This window comes from Zerene cesonia, unplaced genomic scaffold (assembly GCF_012273895.1).
Source record: "Zerene cesonia ecotype Mississippi unplaced genomic scaffold, Zerene_cesonia_1.1 Zces_u002, whole genome shotgun sequence".
NCBI classification, from domain to species: Eukaryota; Metazoa; Arthropoda; class Insecta; order Lepidoptera; family Pieridae; genus Zerene; species Zerene cesonia.
In genome coordinates, this window is record NW_024045132.1 from 401,068 (window position 1) to 420,244 (window position 19,177).

Consider the following 19,177-nt stretch of genomic DNA (forward strand, 5'->3'; position numbering starts at 1 on the left):
TTGATGCTCAAATATAAATTGCCTACGTAATAACATAATATGACTTTCAAACCCCAAACCTGCCTGTCATGATAAAAACTACACGAGTAAAAAATAATAATCATGTCTTTATAGGACAGCACGACTTCGGTGTGATTTTTTTGCCCCAGATACAAAACCACATTAGGAATAAGTAATGTATGAAGTATGGATCTATTAAAATGTTTAGTACCTACCTAATCGTGTTGTGCAATAGTCCAATTAATATCCAATAATTGTCATTGCTGACGTAGCTTGTGAAACAATGCAAGTTGAGCTAATTATTAGAAATGCTTCGTTTTTAATAATTACATAATCATCTTATCTGTTTCTTATAAGAAGATAGCTTGATTCCGCAGTTTCACTTGCGCGCTACCCCGATAATGTTTAGCCTTTTTGCTTACTTACTTATTTACTTATCTATATATATCTCTGTACCAAAAAGCAATGACAGAGTACTTACATAAACATTATTAAAAAAAAAAAAACATTTATAAAGCATTTCAATGCTATAAAACTAAAAATTAAATTTAATAAAGGCACGTTCCATCGATACAATATTGTAATCATTGAAATAATGTTTATTGGTTGAGATGGTTCTGAATTATCTCAATAGATGGCGTGGGGTGTCCCTTAGGCACATGAAATCGATTCGAATCGAATCGTTCGATAACTGAGGCAGGATCGCGGTTAGCCGAGAAGCTAGGCGTTGCTACGGTTTGGCAAAAAGAGGCGGGTTCGATCCCGCCTCGTGATAATTTTTTTTCTATTAATAAAAAAAACATTTATAAAGCATTTCAATGCTATAAAATTAAAAATTACGCATAACATTGATCTCTTCCCGTTAAAAGTATACTTATTAATAATTACTTAATTAGGTATTTGTCTATACACAAATATATACTAATGTTATAAAGATGAAGAGTTTGTTTGTTTGAATGCACTAATCTCAGGAACTACTGGTCTGATTTGAATTGAATTCTTTCAGTGTTCATAGCCCCTTTATTGAGAAGGCTATAGGCTTATTCTTAGATGTTTAAAATTACTGAACAGATTTTGATGGGTTTTTTTTAATGGATAGTGTGATTCAAGAGGAAGTTTAATATGTATAATATATGATGTATTAATATGACCGTGCGAATCTGGGGCGGGTCATTAGTTAATTATAAAACTTCTCTATGAAGCGCTTTTTAACATGCTTTTTTTATTATCCTCACCAGTATGTTACCGACTCCCTTAGGTTCGATTTTGTCCCACTTGAAACGGATAGATTTACACCTAATACAGTAATTAAGGATCGCTAAAAATATAATAATTTCATGAGTTTATCCTATTCTCCTGAATAGGATCGCCAGGATGAAATAAATTCTTTACGTTGGTATAAGTACTCTGTATAAGAGTAAGAGAGACAATTCAGTTAATTCTATCATATATGCGTGTTTTGTGTTTATTTCATTTGTAGAACCTAAGTAAATTTTTTTATATATAAAGTATTTGCTACCGCGACCGGTTCGGAAATAAGTTTCGACTTCTCAGAGAAGAGCTGACGAGAAAGTGTAGTTGTTTAACAAAATTTCTCATTTAATATAATAATTATTTCAGATGTTCATATTCTATCACTAACAATTATTTTAATCGAAACAACCAATAATGATAATTCCATTGTTTTAAAATATTCCATATTGAATTATATATATCGAAGGGCCAAGTGCATATTTACGTGAGGGATTTGGGAAAAGTCGGTGTCATTAGCACCTGCTGCCCTTTCGATAGCCATGGCAGGGTGAAATACACGTTCAAACTACAATATCAGCTGTTGTGGTGCTCAGTTGTCTCACAGTCGGTCGTCGCGGTCCGTCACTTGACAATGCGCGGTTTGGACCGTAATTCGTAACCTCAGTGAATAAATGGACATGTGAAAAAACTCTTGATTGCTCTATATGATTTTATTTGAACCAGCGGTGCGTGGACCATGGATTTTTCATTTGCAATTTTATTCTCATTCGCCTCTATATTGGGTATGTTGTTTCCTGTTATTGTTTAGAATGTTAAGAGAATGAGTGTTAGTATTTTCTTGTGTTTGATTTCACGCGAGTATTATACATTTAGAAATTAAGGACTTTTTAACGGATTGACTGAGACTGACCAGTCTCCCCGTGACCACGCTCGCTGTAAAGTGTTCGAAACGTCGGGTTAATAATATAATGAATAAATCGCGTTTAAAATCCGTTAAAAAGAATAAGTGTTGCTTACTTGATGATGACAAAATGTGAAAATAGCGAATAAGATTATTAAAAAAAATCGATGAAAACTTAATAAATAACATAATATTATTATTTTGATGACTTCATTTAAATTCTTTATTCAAGCTAATAATTGCTAATTAAAATATTATATCACATATAACTAGTGGTCCACCCCGGCTTCGCTACTCGCACAAAGGAAGTTTCATATCCAATGGTGAAAGAATCATTAAAATGGTCTTCCTGTGGTTATTCCTGAAATAAGTGCGTCCAAAGAAACAAACAAAGTCTCACTTCTCAATTATATCTGTTATATAATAGATAGATAGGACATTCATTAAAAAACCCAAAATCAAAGAAGCGTATTAATTGTTGCGGTCCAGAGATTTTAAAATACTTAGGTGTACCTACATTTTGTTAAACACTTTATAAGCTTTAAGACAATTCATTCTTTAATTTAATACTAAATAAGTACGATATTTCAAAACATCGCTGAATACGTGACTCGTATTAGAATATATCCAAACACATAGAAACTCATTAGATAATTACTTTTGAACAATTATAAAATATTTTGTGTTCATGTCGGTACTCACCTTGTTTAAACTTTACATCGTGCAACCATAATTTGCAATTCAAAATTGTAATTCGTAAATAACCATGAACGCAATCAATTAAACAGTTTTGTAGGCAAAACATTACAAAACTAAACATACCAAAATAATTTTTGTTGGTTTGTAGACTGTGTCTTTTGATATTCAATGATTTTAAGGTAAGGTAAGACGAAGCATATGGACTTTCCCTATAGCTATAAATTAATAGCATTGAAAATAACACAAAACAGGGATTTAAGAATAATCTATAATATCCTCTTGGAGTTTTGGTAATTTATTATTTATTCATATTGAGGATATAATTATCGTGCATTTATACATTTTGCAATGCAATAATTATTCATCAATGACGTGCCATACTCAGTCTTTTATCTATTTACAAAGAACAGGCGCAATTCATTGAGGACACTTCACATTTATTATTTTCATAAGGAAGTTATTTGTACTCTCTACTAATTACTAGATATTTGTTAAGTATTTATTCCATTTATATTTGATGAGTAAGCGCATTTTATGAGTGCATATATATATAGTATTACATATATTACCTTTCAAATAAATCAACAGATAGTGCAGGAAGTACCTGCCACACAAAACACAGATTTTAACCAGCAATGTAAATTCATTAATCGGAATCAATCAATCTACTTACATATCCAACTATAACTATATTACAAAAAAGGAAAAAAAATTGCTACACGCAAATATTTTTTTATATTATGTTTGTTTGTGTGTAGTGAATATCTTATCGTCAATTTTTATAATTCAAGTATTCTATACAATAATTACCCCGGGCAATGCATAAAATACCTCGGGCATTCTGACAATGTATGAAATATTATTGTTTATACCTAAATCATTAAGCTCTATGACTAATTTCTAAGTTAATACAGACTAACAGTGCGTGTGAATTGGCAACATAACAACTATATTGAACTTTAGCATATGACGAGTGTCATTATGCAGGCATTATGCAACATAAAGATGACAAAGTTTGGTAATATTTTTATACAATTTTTACGGCAGAGGTCCTAACAAATTACAAAAGGATTTGATATTTCGGAACGGATTTATTGCTCTCTTAGTGTTTTGTAACTACAGTATATTTTATTGGTTGATATTGCATTTCGCAATTCTGTATAAAATATTAATTCTGTCCAAATTTGCGAAAATTGACCATATTGATTTAAATATAGATAAATCTTTTATTTTGTATGGATGCGATGCTCTTTCACAAAAGTTACTGAACAGATGCTCTAAATCTTTTGGTACATAATTAACATACCTACAGGTTATAATTGTTTTTATGAAATAAAATTATTATTATAACTTTAGTAAATAATCTTATTAGATTTATATTTATTTATAGCCTCATCGCTCATATACACAGGGTATATGTCCCAGCCGTAGGAGCGGAATAAGTTATATGGAAATAATAATTTACCATATCATGCTGATTATTTGAATGCATAAATGGTTATATTATTAGGTACTAAACACTTATGGACTAATGTTTTGAATGGATCAATAATTCAAGTAGATATGTTTTATTAATTATATAATCTGAATATGTGCTATTTGGAATGAAACCAAATACCTAAGATATCTAGAATACCTTTTATCTAGAATATATATAGAACTACATTAACGAGTAGGTAACATTATGCAGGGCGTTGGTATTGTATTTTAGTTTATAAATAAAAAATACTTTTATAATTTCATAGTCGATTGAATATACGCTTAAATTAGACTGCAGTACAGTTTTAGAACTTGAACATTCTCTTTATCCGTATCTAAATTTAGCGATCTTATCAAAAGTAAGTAGGTAAAGTTTGTTGTAGTGGTTGTATTTTTAAATAAAAAATCTTTTCGCCAACCTTATTATTAAGTCCGATGCTAATTATTAATTCAGAAGAAAGATAAACAAAACAATATTACGAGCTTGTTTCTACAGACAAACATTTATTGGTCTATGCTTACTTCCTGCATGTCGTTATATCGAAAATTAGGTACCTACGCAAGTGAAATCTAGACTAAATGCGTAGACCATTACCGCCGAGAAGCTGTAAGACGTTCTATATTAAACACAATGCACTCTAAATTATTTGCATACGGCACATTAGAACAGTATTAAGAGAAAGTACTACTTTTTGCTTACACGCCTTTGTCTCATAGTAAAAGCCGTAAATAAAGTATATTTGGGAAAATAGCATCTATGTGCCAACTGAAAAGTTCAAAAACCCACGTATTATTATCACGTATCACGTATTATTACACGTATCAATTGTAACAAATTTTGCATTATTGCTGAACGAATTAAAACTTTATCAATATAATAAAACATCGAGCGCACTATTTTTTTTGAACATTTACATAATTGAAAAGCATAAACACGTCAGCTGCAAATACATAAACATTAATCACAATCACTTATTAATGTGACAATCTAATTTATTCATCAATTGTCGTTTGCTGTGTTAACAGCTCCGATATATATAACATATCAATATTATAAGATAAAAAATATATGAAACACAACAAGACATTTTATAGACGTTGGTAATAATTTTTTACTGGCATCCATAATGTCGGAAAGCGAGAAATATTTGAAGCGGTTAGTTGTTCTTTCACAGATTAGTAGCAAAATGTTCCGGTCTAAATAATTTCGTAGGTCACTTACAGGATGGTGGCATTGCCTATGTCTCTGTTAGCAAACGTATTCTTGATCTTTTGCTGTTGGTATCGAATATCATTATATGGAAAAGGGAAGGAAATACTTATCCAAAAATACCAGGTCAAGACAAGACAAGTAACAAGAAAAGTGTATAATGGATTGTCATCTAGTCTACGTGTAGATATTTAATATCAAAGAATGTCAATTTATTAAATTACTGTTCACATTGTAGGTATTATTGTGGCACCATAAACGAAAAGAAAAATGTTTTATTAAATTTGCATAAACGTACTTAGCGTTCGTTATTGTTATTTAAAAGCAATTCTTTTTACTTTATTGTTGATGTTTTTCAAGCATCACGATTCACGATACCTTTGTTTTCAACAAAATTATCTTACTTGTTTAAAATATCGTGACAATACTTTCCTATAAGTGTCCGTGACCACGACAGTCTTGCAAGAGTTTAACAATAGCAATAGAAAATATTTATGTGGAATTAAAAAAAAATTGATATTATTTTAAAATGCGAGAGCGCAAAATAAAATTCCAATTTTCTATAATTACGCAATTGTAAAACTATAAAGACTTTGAACGGAACACGAAATCTTTAAGTATCGAACTAACTAATTGTTTGTTGAAGAAATGGAAAGAGTATGTCCATTATATACATATCTAGCAGTCTATAGACATGTTAGTTAGAGTTAGTGTTAGTCTCTTTTTACATATATGTCTTTAAGAGTTCAAACAAAAGAGTATGTTTTTATATCTCCGTAATTTCCTCAGTCAATATAAAATTCACCAAAAGAATTCAAATTAACGGTTTATTCTACCTTTTGTACCGTTTATATTTAGCTGCGGCTTGTCACGTACGTACGCTTGCTTAATTTCCTTCCTTTCACATAAAAAGAACAAATAATACAACTCCTCATGTCCAATATTTTAATCCCCGAAACGTTGAGGAAATTTCCTGTGACCTAGAATTGCAAAAATTGGCAAGAAGGCCACAGAAAAGTTTATGATAAGTTAGAGAAAAAATTACATTGTATTGTAAATTTGTTTTTTCACACTAGATACACTACGGGTTAGAAAATTCGAATGAATAATATGGTGATTTATTTTTATCCGGATTATCGTGGCCTTTATTATTTACTAGCGGACCGCCCCAGTTCGCCCGTGGTACATATAGCTCTCAGGGATCGTCGTATCAAAGGTGAAGAATGTAGGAAATCGGTCCTAAGATTAACGCGTAAAAAATAAAATTAAGCGAATGTTTAGAACAATAACGAACAAAATATACATTCTTGCCTATGTCTACAAATCCAACTATCTTACTAATATTATAAATGCGAAAATTTGTAAGGATGTGTGTGTGTGTTTGTTGCTCTTTGACGCAAAAATTACTGAACTGATTGAAATTTGGTACGTAGACAGCTGGACAACTGGAATAACATATAGGCAACTTTCTATCCCGATATTCCTACGGGATACGGACTTACGCGGGTAAAACCGCGGGGCGCAGCTAGTAAGTTTATATAGGTGAGTCTTTTTTGGAATTTGAACTTGAAACCTTTACTATCTAGTCATTAAATAAATAAATTACAAAGAGGTAGTCTGCTAATGTAGTCAGAATTTGGGCATCGACATTATTATTAAAATAGTGACGCCAAACACTGTTACGTGTTAAAACATTCCAAATTAATGTTCGTCCTCAAACTTTTTGATTCAACAGTTTTGTTTTGGGGTCAAATTAAGCCGAAACAATGTGAGGCCTTCTACTGTAGTTTCACAGCGTAATGATAAACAATTGTGCTTTAAATCGTCTCTTCATGGTGTCTTTTCCTTAGATTATTCATGGAGTATTTGTGATTTTGTGTCGTATTAAAATTGTAAGCGATATAATAATAAGCAATAATACTATTTCAGAGTGATTTAATTTGTACATAAACGATTCTATGATTTGTGGATCTGTAATCAATGATTTATGAATTTTAATGTGTTTAATCTTATATTGATAAACTTTTATGGTAATTCTAGGTATCTACTATATCTATAAAAGAAAGTCGTCTATTAACACCACATAACTCTACTTATCGCATTTTAATCATTATTGGATTCATGAAATTTTGGAAAAACTTTGCAAAAAAAACTCGAACGGAGCCGGGACGATCACTAATTTCATATGATGTAATAAAAGGCTAAAAATGTAGCTTCCAACGGTAAAAGAACTTTTAAAATCGATTAAGTGGTTTTAAGGTCGCTCAATACAAAATTACTAATCTAAATTTATAATGCTGATAAAATTTATTTTCTGAATTTAATTACATTTCACAGTAACGGAAACTAATTAAATCTTTACAGGCCTATCGAATTTAGCTAACTATTTCGGTCCTCTTGATGAATAATTAATTAATTTCATGTATAAAGATTTGAATTTAATGACAAGTAAAACAATGTTCGATTGCATTTATCGATTATTTTTATTATAAAATTGACACGAGTGAGTAATTTGTGCCAAAGCAAATTATAAATAAGATTTCCTACGACCTAAATAAGGTACCTATGTATATCGACATATCTTAAGGGCAACTCATTTATACAAACGAAATAGAAAAAACGCATAAGAACTCTTACATAAATGTATTTTTTTCAAAGAGAAGTTTTCTGCGATCTGATTAGACTAGCTAGGTACTTATGAGCATAATGAGATCTCTAGGAGAGAGACTACATAATATACACTTTTTTATCATGCCAGAAATGACTGTAGATTATTATGCAAGCGCGTAAAATCACCTTAAAGTATACATTCTCTTTAATCTATGTATGAATGTGTTTAAATGATATACAAATTATTTACGCATGTAACAGTCCCAGACTAAAACAGCATTTGGTCTTAGATACACGTGTTTTTGGCGCACAGTGAAGATGAAGAACACGATGCCAAGATATTCTTATTCTTCCGTATGCAATTTTTTGGCAAATGTCAGTTACACGTAGACGACTCGTAAGAGATTAAGATAGATATACGAGTAATTTGGCGCCATTATTTGTATATTTATGTACACACATCCCTTTCTAAAAAGGGAAGCTAGGAGCAACTGGCGGAGCACTGTGGATGTCTTCTGCCACATCTAGGGAACATAAGAATTTAAGTCAAATTCAAGTCATCCCTTATCTTCCAACAGGCCTATATTATGTTCTAGCTTTGTACAAATTTGATTCCACTGAGCTAGTTTGCAGCATTTTCTGTCAACGCAAAATTTGATAGAGACAAAAGCTTAAAAAGGGTATACATGACGTATACCTATGTACGTACCTAGGTAATATGCGGTAATGTTTTCGTTCAAAATAAAGTTCATATAGAATCAATTTCATGCTTACACACAAAAGAAGCCTATTATGAGCAAGTGAAAACGTAAATTTATTACACCTTGAGCTGCCGAGGCTAGGTGAAAGACGTACCTCTCAAGGCAAATTATCATGTGATTTCGGAATTGTCTAAGTTCGGGATACAAATATGACAACATAATGATATAATACGTAATTTCCTTTTATTCCTTAGTTAAAAAATTCATTAAACTGTTACCGTTTGTGTAGCCTACTCAGTAACTTAATCAGCAAACATTCTTAAACTAAGAGATAATTTGTGTTGACGCATTGGTTTAGTCACAAAAGATTAACCTATATGGTGAGATATTTCAAGCTCAGGGCAAAACATAAATATGGATTTGTTTTTGTATAGAGGGCAACGATCATACCAGTTACGAGTTGGTATCTGACTCTGAATTTATAAATCACACTTAAATTCGAAATGTGAAAGTTTGTTTACTTGCATGTATGTTCGCCGATCATGCTGAAACTATTGAACGGATTTTGATGAAATTTGGTATTCAGACAGGGTGTGAACTGTCTTGGTTGATAGGATACTTTTTATCCCGAATAAATGCTCCCTTGGGAGAAAACGGGAATCTTGATGCTGTCTAATGTTTTATAAACTCCTTGGAATTTTTACAAAGCACAAAACGGCGCAGGGCTATCTGTAGAAAGCGAGTTAGCATCTTAGATGAGTCACGAGTTCGGGAAAGTGCACGATTTCAACAAAGCTCCTGGCGGTTTTAAGCTGAATAAAAGTTTACCGTAAAATCTGGGTCAAACGGTGGTAATTGTAATAAGTCTGTTATTTGGTTAATTACGTGGTATTTTATTCGATAGGAATAAGTGTTGTTGATATTAAGGCCATTTTTCATAGTGTCATTGTTATTCATTTTTTATTTATCTATAATGACAAACCATATTTATGGTGAGAAAAATAATTTGCGAGGCGTGATAAATTAAATAAGGTTCGACATACTTTACTCACAGACAACATAATATTCTACTAGCAAGTATATATTATACTAGTAGGTACTATAACAGAAGACATAGGAGTCCTATTAACTTATGATGATGAAAATCCACGGAATGTTGTCGCCTAAGAACCACAGGACGGTTCTTTGGCATCATTGTTATATGTACATATTACATATTATGTAGAATTAAAATGTAAAATTGATATTATTTTAAAGGAGCAACTACAGAATTTCTTGCCGGCTCTTCTGTGTAGAAACTGCTTTCTGAAGCGATGGTAAATGTTAAAACTATGTAATGACGATTCAAAGTGCTTCTATAAGAAGTCTGATTGAATAAAGACATGTTGAGTGTTCAGTTTGAGTTTATACTTCAATATCATATTTATTTACAATGGGTAGCTAAATTTATATAAGAATGTTTACACTACATCTTTGTAGAAATCCTTGGTTTTTTCCCCAAATTACCTACATCATTAGGTAAGATGTCATTTATGATGATGGATAATGCAATCTAAGTAGTACAAAGTGGCTATCTAACGTGTGAATAAAAACGTTTATGACAGTAATTTCAACATTGTTCAGGTTTAATTAGCATTATTTAATAGTACTTATATATTTTTACCTATTCATTTTACACCTGAACACAAGATAAAAATATTATGAAAATAATCTAAAGCACCAGTATAAATGGTAAACTTAATATCAAAAACAAAGACAAATAACATTAAAATATGGTTTATTTTCTTTTTAACATTAATTTATGTTTTATACCTATAAAGAGATTTTAATGGTAATATAACATTAAGTATTTATTTTAATTACACTGCACTATTGTCTAGCAGATTGACGGACAGACGGACAAAGTGACATATAAAGTACATAAATAATTCATAAATGTTGCACATTAGTCACGATAGATAAAATCATTTTAATGAAATAGTTCCGGTGTGCCTTTGGATGCCTTCGAAACAATAGAAACATAAGTGTTCTAAAACATTTCTGCAATTGTAGGTTATTTATGGCCATTATGACAATATTAATTTTCTGAAGCCATGTCCTTATCTGTGAGTTATTATAAAATCTTATGTAAAACATTTAATTTCTCACGTCGCTTAACAAGAGCCGCAAGGCGGCCTTTACATTTTTATAGATATACAACTAGGTATATTGCAAAATATGTATATAACGTAAAACGTTGATATATCCACTAAGTAATATATAATTATATACCTATAATACCAATAGAAAAACTGTTTTCTTGAAGGCTCGCTGTCTATCTTAAATATTTCGATTTGGTTTATTAAGTATCTACCTAGAATCGTAAATAAATCATCTCATGTGTTCAGAGTCTATTTTATCTATTATGATTTATAACTGTTTGAAAAATAAATCTACTTGAATATGTAATGGTTGAGTTTATAAGAATATACGATTTTTTTTTATATGCTCATTTTACATATAAATCAAAATAATCGACATAGTTATGTTATTGTTCGACCGAAGGACATATTATGTATTATACATACATTTAACTTCATAATTTTATGTTACAGCGCTTCGACCAATTTGTGCGGAAGACTTTGGATATGACGGCGTCATTGGTAAATACATTTCATTGATATGTTTTTTAGTTTTCACTTTAGTTTATTTCTATTTTTTCCAAAATAAGATGCTTTGTTATTGGCATATGAGTAATACACACAAAAATTTTATTGTAGTAGTAGGTGTTAGTAGTAGCTGTTAAAACTACCATCGATTCGGAAGGTCGCTTCTATCGAGATGAATCGGCAAAATAATCGATTAATAATGATAAAAGCATACTAATCTGATTCAACCGTCTAAATTAAGGGTGTCTAAATTATGGTAGGTAGGTGGTTAGAGACCTGTTTCATGCAAAAACTTATGACACCTTAGTTATGTTTTCTACAACAAGTTTTATATTTTTAAGCACGTGATTGATTGATTCCCACATCAGAATAATTATGAACTGTATTAGATGAATGTAAGACTTATTATTGTATAGAAGTAGGAACGATAATCAATTACGTATGTATCTTTGTCTCACAAAAACCGAAAAATAATTGGAGTTATTGAACTTTTTTATTTTTCTTTTGTAATTCTTTCTTGCCCGTGGTAGACTAGAAAACAAAAAAAAACTAACAGATGACACGTGGTGAACACGAACATAGTATAAAACAACATTGTAAAGATTATGAGATTTTGTGTATAAACGTATGCATTTCAATCATAAACAGCAATATACGATAGGTATTTTACATATGAAATAGTTTATAAAGTGTTTGCATTACAAATACGAGTTCTACTTTCCTCACAGGGCCCACATACTGGGGCGAGAAGTTCCAGGAATGTAGAGGGAAACATCAAAGCCCCATTAACATAAACGTGCTCAGAGTGAAGCAAGTGGCACTCCCTGACATTGCATTCATCGGCTTTGACGACCCAATCGATAATGTACACGTCACTAATAATGGACATACAGGTAACAGACTATAATACGGATCACTTACTATTGTAGGCTCTATTTTGTATTGATTAGGAAACTTCTCACAGCCTTGAGCCGCAGCAGAATTAGTTATGCTCGAGCCGACCGGTCAAAGGTAGGCGAAAAGCGTGGAACGATCACGTCCAGAAAGACCTTAATGCAATAGACAATTGCAATAGGCCTAAAACTTTTTTGTTATTTACTTATCTTATGCTTTTGTTACAGTGTTAATAGAAGTACAAAACGAACCTCATCCTCGGGTGAGCGGCGGGCCACTCGAAGGAAATTACGTGTTCAGTCAAATGCATTTTCATTGGGGCGACAATGATACTCTAGGCTCGGAAGATAAGATCAACCATAGAAGGTAAAGAATTTCTTATATAAATCTGAAGATAGGGATATACTTACATTAAATGAAAGAATTATTGACAGAAATTTGCGAATTAAGATATTAACCATAGAAATACGACAATATACATTGTGATTTAAGTGGATTGTTTTGTCATCTCACAACCTTCCCATCGTAATTTATATAATTTTTAAATTACCTTTGCATAAGGTGCAGCATCACGGTTTTATAAATAATGTAACGTTTTCAGTTTTCCAATGGAGCTACACATGGTGTTTTATAAAGAAGAGTATAAATCAGTTAAAGAAGCTGTAACGCACACAGATGGACTGACTGTGCTCGCCTTTTTCTATGAGGTTGGTACATTACGTAAAACTACAAAATAATCGGTTGCAATTGGAAGCAGTCTTCTAGCAATTTCAAAACACCAACTTGATTATTTAATTGCAAATACGCAGAGTTCGCAATATTACTTATAATAAACTGAGATTCGATCTAAGATAATATGTATAGCATGCATATGACATTATAACATATAAAGCACGTATATTCCTAGTTATGTAACCGCCCATTATCAACTTGAATGCGCAATAATTTGTTTGCCAGATTAATCGATCGAAATCGTCCGTGACTTGCAGCCAATGATTTATTCATAATAAAAGATTGGAAATTTGCGATTGGACGGCTTTTCCCGTGATGCATAAGCCCATAGCACTCTAGACCGAAGGTTGAGTCAATTCGGAAATCGCTCACGGAACATTCAGAGATTACTAAATTTAAACATACAAACTCTTTAGCATTACATTATTATTACTTAATAGAAAATTAAAATTTATAACCCAAAATTAGGAATTTTTTTTTTTTATAATAAATTATTTTATAGATAGATTGTTTTCATTATGAAAATCTTTCATTTTCATAATGAATAATGCAATTTAAAGTAGAGAAAAGTGTTAAATCCTTTATGAGATTAACAATATAAATCCTAAATTCATAACATTTTTATTTTCAGTTGGATCGGCACCAGCACCCAGCCTACGACGATATAACATCTGCCCTGGGCAATGTGACTGAACCACATTCGACCGTGGTCATGAAAAACCCATTCTCATTTCTTAACATTTTGCCCTACGACTTAAGAAGATATTTTACATACAGGGGATCATTGACTACGCCGCCGTGCTCTGAAGTTGTGATATGGTTAGACTTCGAGCAGCCTGTCAGATTAACTCATGATCAGGTAAAGATAACATTAACTTCCATATATTAATTCGAGTTTCATTATTCATACGACAGTTCAATTATAAAACAACTAAATAAGGCTTTAATTTTTAGTTTAATAGCATTGAAATGCTTTATAAATGACAAATTTTGAAAGAATAGAAAAAATTTGATCACGAGGCAGGATTCGAATCCTGCCTCGTGATCAAATTTTTTCTATTCTTTCAAAATTTGTCAACTAAATAAGGCTTTGAAAATATAAGGCATAAATGAGAATTTAAAAAAAAATAGAAAAATAGAGATTCGATCTCGCGTCTTCTTGCCAAACAAAACAAACAGAAAGAAATAAAAACAGTTTATTGTGGGTGTTGAGCACAGAAGACCGGCTTGTAATAGTTAGTGGGAGAGCCGGAGGCCCGTTTTCTTTTCCTCACCCTTCCTAATCGATTATTTCTTTCCTTTTCATCAATCCTTTCCTTACCCCTTACACTATAAAAGCGAGTAGCGCGTTGGCAGAGGCACTAACTCTACTACTGTTGCCCGCTATGCCATAAAAAGTTAGTCTGTTTCCTGACATGAAATTCGGTTGCTGAGGCGGATCAGGGGTGGCCGAGATGCTAGGCGTTGCCACGGTTTGGCGAAATACAGGTTCGCATCCCGCCTAGTAATGAATGTTTTCTGTTCGTTAAAGAAATTCTCACGTACTATCAGCCTAATCAATAAACAAAATAAATATTTTATTTAGCCTGATCAATAACTGAGAAATTAACTCTGTTTCCAGATAGAAGTATTTAGAGAATTGCGTTCATCCAACGGGAAGATAAAGCACAACTTCAGGCCGATTCAGCCTATCGGTGACAGAGTCGTGTTCTATAATATTGACAGTAACTATTACACATACAATGAAATTGATGAGCATGACGAGGACTCCACAGAATGGCCTACTGGAAGGAAGAGAAGGCGAAATGACGGCAATTTAATTAAGTTTAATGTATTCCTAAGTTTAGTGACGTTAATCATAAAATATTATATGAATTAGTTAGGTTAATATAGCTTTAAACCTAAGCTTTAAGTAATTGGACACAATTGATTTAGTAAAAAAAATATCCTCTACATTCATTGTATGTTTGTTCTATGCAGGTTTTAAACACGTAATGTGTTTAATTTTTAGTTTTATAGCATTGAAATGCTTTATAAATGAGAAATTTTGAAAGAATAGAAAAATTTTTGATCACGAGGCAGGATTCGAACCTGCGTATCTTGCCTAACCGTAGCAACGCCTAGCCTCTCGGCCAGGCGTTGCTACGGTTAGTGACAACGCCTGGCCGACGTAATGTGTTTGTTATCTTTTAAGAGTATAAGTATAATTAATCAATGATTTTATATGAAACCATTTTAGCAAGAAAAGCAAATTGTATTTAAAATTTGTAAATGTTACTTTGGCATGGAATGACAATTATGTTATTGTAAGATTAAAAGTATTCTAATTAAATTTACGAAAATTCTCTATTATTAGACGAAAGATTATATGTGTAGGTGTTTTGTACTTGGAAATGTAAAATAATAATTATATAACTCTAATATGTATAGGAATTATACCAATGTGAAATTTATTGGAAATATTGTGCAATGATTATAACGAACTATGCACGAGCAGTTGAAAACTTGTTATGCTCTAGTTAAATAACCAATCATACAATTATATTGTGAAACATTAGTAATTTTAAATATTATTAAGAAATCCAAGAGATAAATTACATAATACCAAAATTTATTGCTTAAAGGAATGCACTGAAATTAATTTATTAGTATATTTTTTCTACTTACAAATAATTAATTATTTAACGTTGACAATTGATTGTTAAACTGTGATATTGTAAAATAAATACAAATGAATATTTTTATGATTGTTTACTCTTGACATAGCATAATTATTTTAATGTGAAGTTATTCTATTTTCTTCTTTCTGGTTTCTATTCTGAGATGCTTGAATATAATTCTTATTTGAGTCATACATACATTTGACACATAAAAAGTGAAATATATAGATTATATATAGTAATAGTGTTTCATGTAATATGCTATATCCATATTATTTTTTATATATTGTAGAATGTGAAGACAAATTTAAATTAATAGCAAACTTTTATGAACTGCAGTTTTGATATTTTACATACTGGTTTGTTCACAAATTAATGTGATAGAGATGAATATGTATTATGTAGATAAATTCTGACCTCAAGAGTCTTATTGTCTTAAGAATACTTTCTCATAGCAGATAGATATCGAAATGCATCCATATAATTGCAGAGACTGGAAGTTTTTTGTAAGATCTTTCTATGCAATGCATCCATATTGATAAAATAAATAAACCAATAAGTGGATTATTTTTAATTTTTTTGAAGATCATTTGTAAATTTTTTTTTTCAATATAATATATAAAAAGTAATAAATACATATTCTCACTTCCCTTCTTTGAGAAACAAAAGTATGTAACCAGTACCAGAAAAATGATCCTGAAGCCCTATGCATATAGCCAATTTAGAATGAAGAGGTACTGGGCAATGTATACATATCCTTGTTCCAAACGAAGTTTTACTCCCATTAGAAGATAAAGAAATTATCTATTTGTACTTTGCTTTGATATAGTTTCATTTCATCACTTATGAACCGAAAGATTACTTCCGCCGATTTGATAATTGAACAATAATATCTCTATTAAGGTAAGTAATATCTAATAATAATAACAATGATCAGTCATCCTGAGTGGCTCTATTATCAGTCATTGTCAGCATTGCACCAAAATTTTCTTCAGTTCCATTCTTTAGCCTTTCCCATATTAATTCTGCGATAGCTTTCTGCGTTCTGCGCTCAAGTTTTTCCAATTTCTTAGCTACATCTCTCTTAAGATCCCAGTCTGGTTTGCGTGGAGCTAAACTTGCAATGTCCAAGTCTTGTAGTACAACCTGAAATATACAGAACACATAACAGGTACTGTTGTATTCTACTATATTAAAAATAATATACAACTAAAACTAGGTATCTAAAAATGATTATAATGTTGCATATACATTTAAAACCTTGCAACATCACTTAATGGACTATAAAAGATATATTCTTTTTCATGAAGAGCATTAATAAGCCAAACAGTTTGGGTTAATGGTGCTTTGCAAGCAAGTAAGTTCTCTAGTCTATTGGAACCAAGAAAAGAAGTAGGCGGTGCTGCCTGGATATGTAGACATTTGACACAAAGGACTACATGAACCACAAGGGAACTGAGTTATGCTCTTTCCCCATACTAGCCTTATGACTTATGAAACCATAGAATAGATTCGACACACACTCAATTCATTGTACCCAATACCAACCATTAATAATGGAATACATCAACACAGAAAATGGTTAAAAAAAGTCTTTTTACTGAATTGAAATATTATCAATGCTAATGTGACTTTTGTGAAGGTTTTTTTCAAAATTGTCTTTCGGCTCCCAAAAGTGTAGTTAAGAGTATAAGAATTATATATTAGCTTTAGTCTGCAGCTTTTCTACAGTGGTAGAACATAAAGATAAAAAGTAGAATGCATACTTACATACATAGCTAACTATAGCGAAATCAAATATTATGAAGTTCCGTTTTTAGCATGAAAGAGTAACAAACATTGATCTAGCCATCCATCTCTCTGTAAAAATTCTAATTTTTATACCTTTTCTTTTCCTGCTTCAACAAGATCTTTCACTTCTTCATCTACTTTAGCTGGTTCCGCATCTTGTAACTTTGCCTGTTGCAAATTTTCATCTTGTGGCTTATAGCTTCTAAATACAGGCCTGTAATATGAGTTAATAGAATTAATCACAACACATTAAAAATATATTGAGATATAAATTTCAGTGTACACTGACTAGTTTCTAGCAATTCATTAATTAGTTCCATAAATTGCAATTTGATTTGACTGCTTTGCTGACTATTATTAATAAAACAAATTATCTGAACCCACTTAGGAAGAATAGCCGATGTTTCATTATTTGACGATGCAGACGCTGTATTTTCTCCACTCGGTGTTTTACGTTTTAAGTTTTTTAGTCGCTCTTTTCGTTTTAGAGCTTCTTCTTCCAGGCTTCCCACGCCTTCCATGGTATCCAAAACAACCATATTATGAATCAGTGTGAAATATTTAAACCTCTAATGAGCTATGCATGACAATTATCATATAAATTACATTTGTTAAATGTAATCTCATAAAAAACTAAGGATAAACACTAAATTTCATAAGCTGAATAAGACGTATCGAAACAAACAGTAAACACGTGACGCTAACAGTTGTATACTTGTATCATTAGGTTTCAAATGTCGTTGTCATATTATTGACAATTACAATGCGCAACGTCCATAGGCTTTTTTTTCTTCCATAATGGCAATAAGTTTCAAGTATTTGCCAGTGTCAAGCCATAGATTATATTGTATGAAAAAATATACGAATAATGTCCATTGCCCATTCACAGCATGACACGGACTCAGTTCACGTTATGAAAGTCGCTTCATGTATGTTTCCGCAATAATATTTTATAAGTAATTATTTCTGATAGTAAATTTTAATACTTGGTGTAATAAAACTTAAACTAAATTTTCAAGTACATACCAAAATTAAAATAACAATAAATTAACAGTAAAATAGAGCATGAAATTTAAGTACTATAAGAAAAAGTTAGCCATACTGTCTCTGCGGGGGCCAAAATCATACACGTATTTTTATTGTTTTTGCCTTCATAGCTTTATTGCTTTTGTCATCGCATCGAATGCGTGTTTTTTTTCCATTTCATTTAAGGGAAAAGAATAAAAATCAATAATATTATTCAATCTTTTATTTTAATTCAAGGAATTTTGTACAAATGTAATATAGAACTTTATCATTTAGTACATTGGGTTCGGTTCTAATCAATCCAATTTTAAACAAATACATCTATACAAAACTGTCATCAAGCGAAAAAGCCTTGATAAAACTCGATTCATCGACATTTTAATACAATAGAAACAAGTTATTCGTTGGCGGCTCATTGACTTTGAGTAACAAATAATCTAGTAATTATGGCAAATACAAGATTGTCCTTATTGGATAAAATAAATATTATAATAAAATTACTGTGGCAATAAATTCTAAGTCTACACTAAAATACAATTCCTTATTACTACATACGACAAACGAAAAAAAAA

At 31.2% G+C, this 19,177-nt stretch overlaps 2 protein-coding genes across 2 annotated transcripts; one reads left to right on the forward strand and one right to left on the reverse strand.

Moving 5' to 3' along the window:
• The first annotated feature begins 1,796 nt into the window (after positions 1 to 1,796).
• LOC119838335 (putative carbonic anhydrase 3) lies at positions 1,797 to 15,201 on the forward strand. The gene is made up of 7 exons (XM_038364249.1): positions 1,797 to 2,036; positions 11,449 to 11,496; positions 12,231 to 12,395; positions 12,624 to 12,762; positions 12,998 to 13,103; positions 13,760 to 13,987; positions 14,750 to 15,201. The coding sequence occupies exons 1-7, from the start codon at positions 1,991 to 1,993 to the stop codon at positions 15,005 to 15,007; spliced, it is 990 nt and encodes a 329-aa protein (XP_038220177.1). The 5' UTR covers positions 1,797 to 1,990; the 3' UTR covers positions 15,008 to 15,201.
• Positions 15,202 to 16,465: 1,264 nt separating this feature from the next.
• LOC119838336 (coiled-coil domain-containing protein 12) lies at positions 16,466 to 18,321 on the reverse strand. The gene is made up of 3 exons (XM_038364250.1): positions 17,964 to 18,321; positions 17,673 to 17,793; positions 16,466 to 16,934 (listed from the first exon to the last, which is right to left on the reverse strand). The coding sequence occupies exons 1-3, from the start codon at positions 18,116 to 18,118 to the stop codon at positions 16,722 to 16,724; spliced, it is 489 nt and encodes a 162-aa protein (XP_038220178.1). The 5' UTR covers positions 18,119 to 18,321; the 3' UTR covers positions 16,466 to 16,721.
• Between the last annotated feature and the right edge of the window lie 856 nt (positions 18,322 to 19,177).

Bases quoted from the DNA above. Each gene is read 5' to 3' on its own strand.
- LOC119838335 (XM_038364249.1), top strand. From the start codon at position 1,991: ATGGATTTTTCATTTGCAATTTTATTCTCATTCGCCTCTATATTGG. The intron at 2,037-11,448 runs GTATGTTGTTTC...TTTATGTTACAG, and splicing joins CTCATTCGCCTCTATATTGG to CGCTTCGACCAATTTGTGCG. The intron at 13,988-14,749 runs GTAAAGATAACA...CTCTGTTTCCAG, and splicing joins TCAGATTAACTCATGATCAG to ATAGAAGTATTTAGAGAATT.
- LOC119838336 (XM_038364250.1), bottom strand. From the start codon at position 18,118: ATGGTTGTTTTGGATACCATGGAAGGCGTGGGAAGCCTGGAAGAAGAA. The intron at 17,794-17,963 runs GTGGGTTCAGAT...CTCATATTACAG, and splicing joins ACATCGGCTATTCTTCCTAA to GCCTGTATTTAGAAGCTATA. The intron at 16,935-17,672 runs GTATAAAAATTA...TGTATATTTCAG, and splicing joins TTGAAGCAGGAAAAGAAAAG to GTTGTACTACAAGACTTGGA.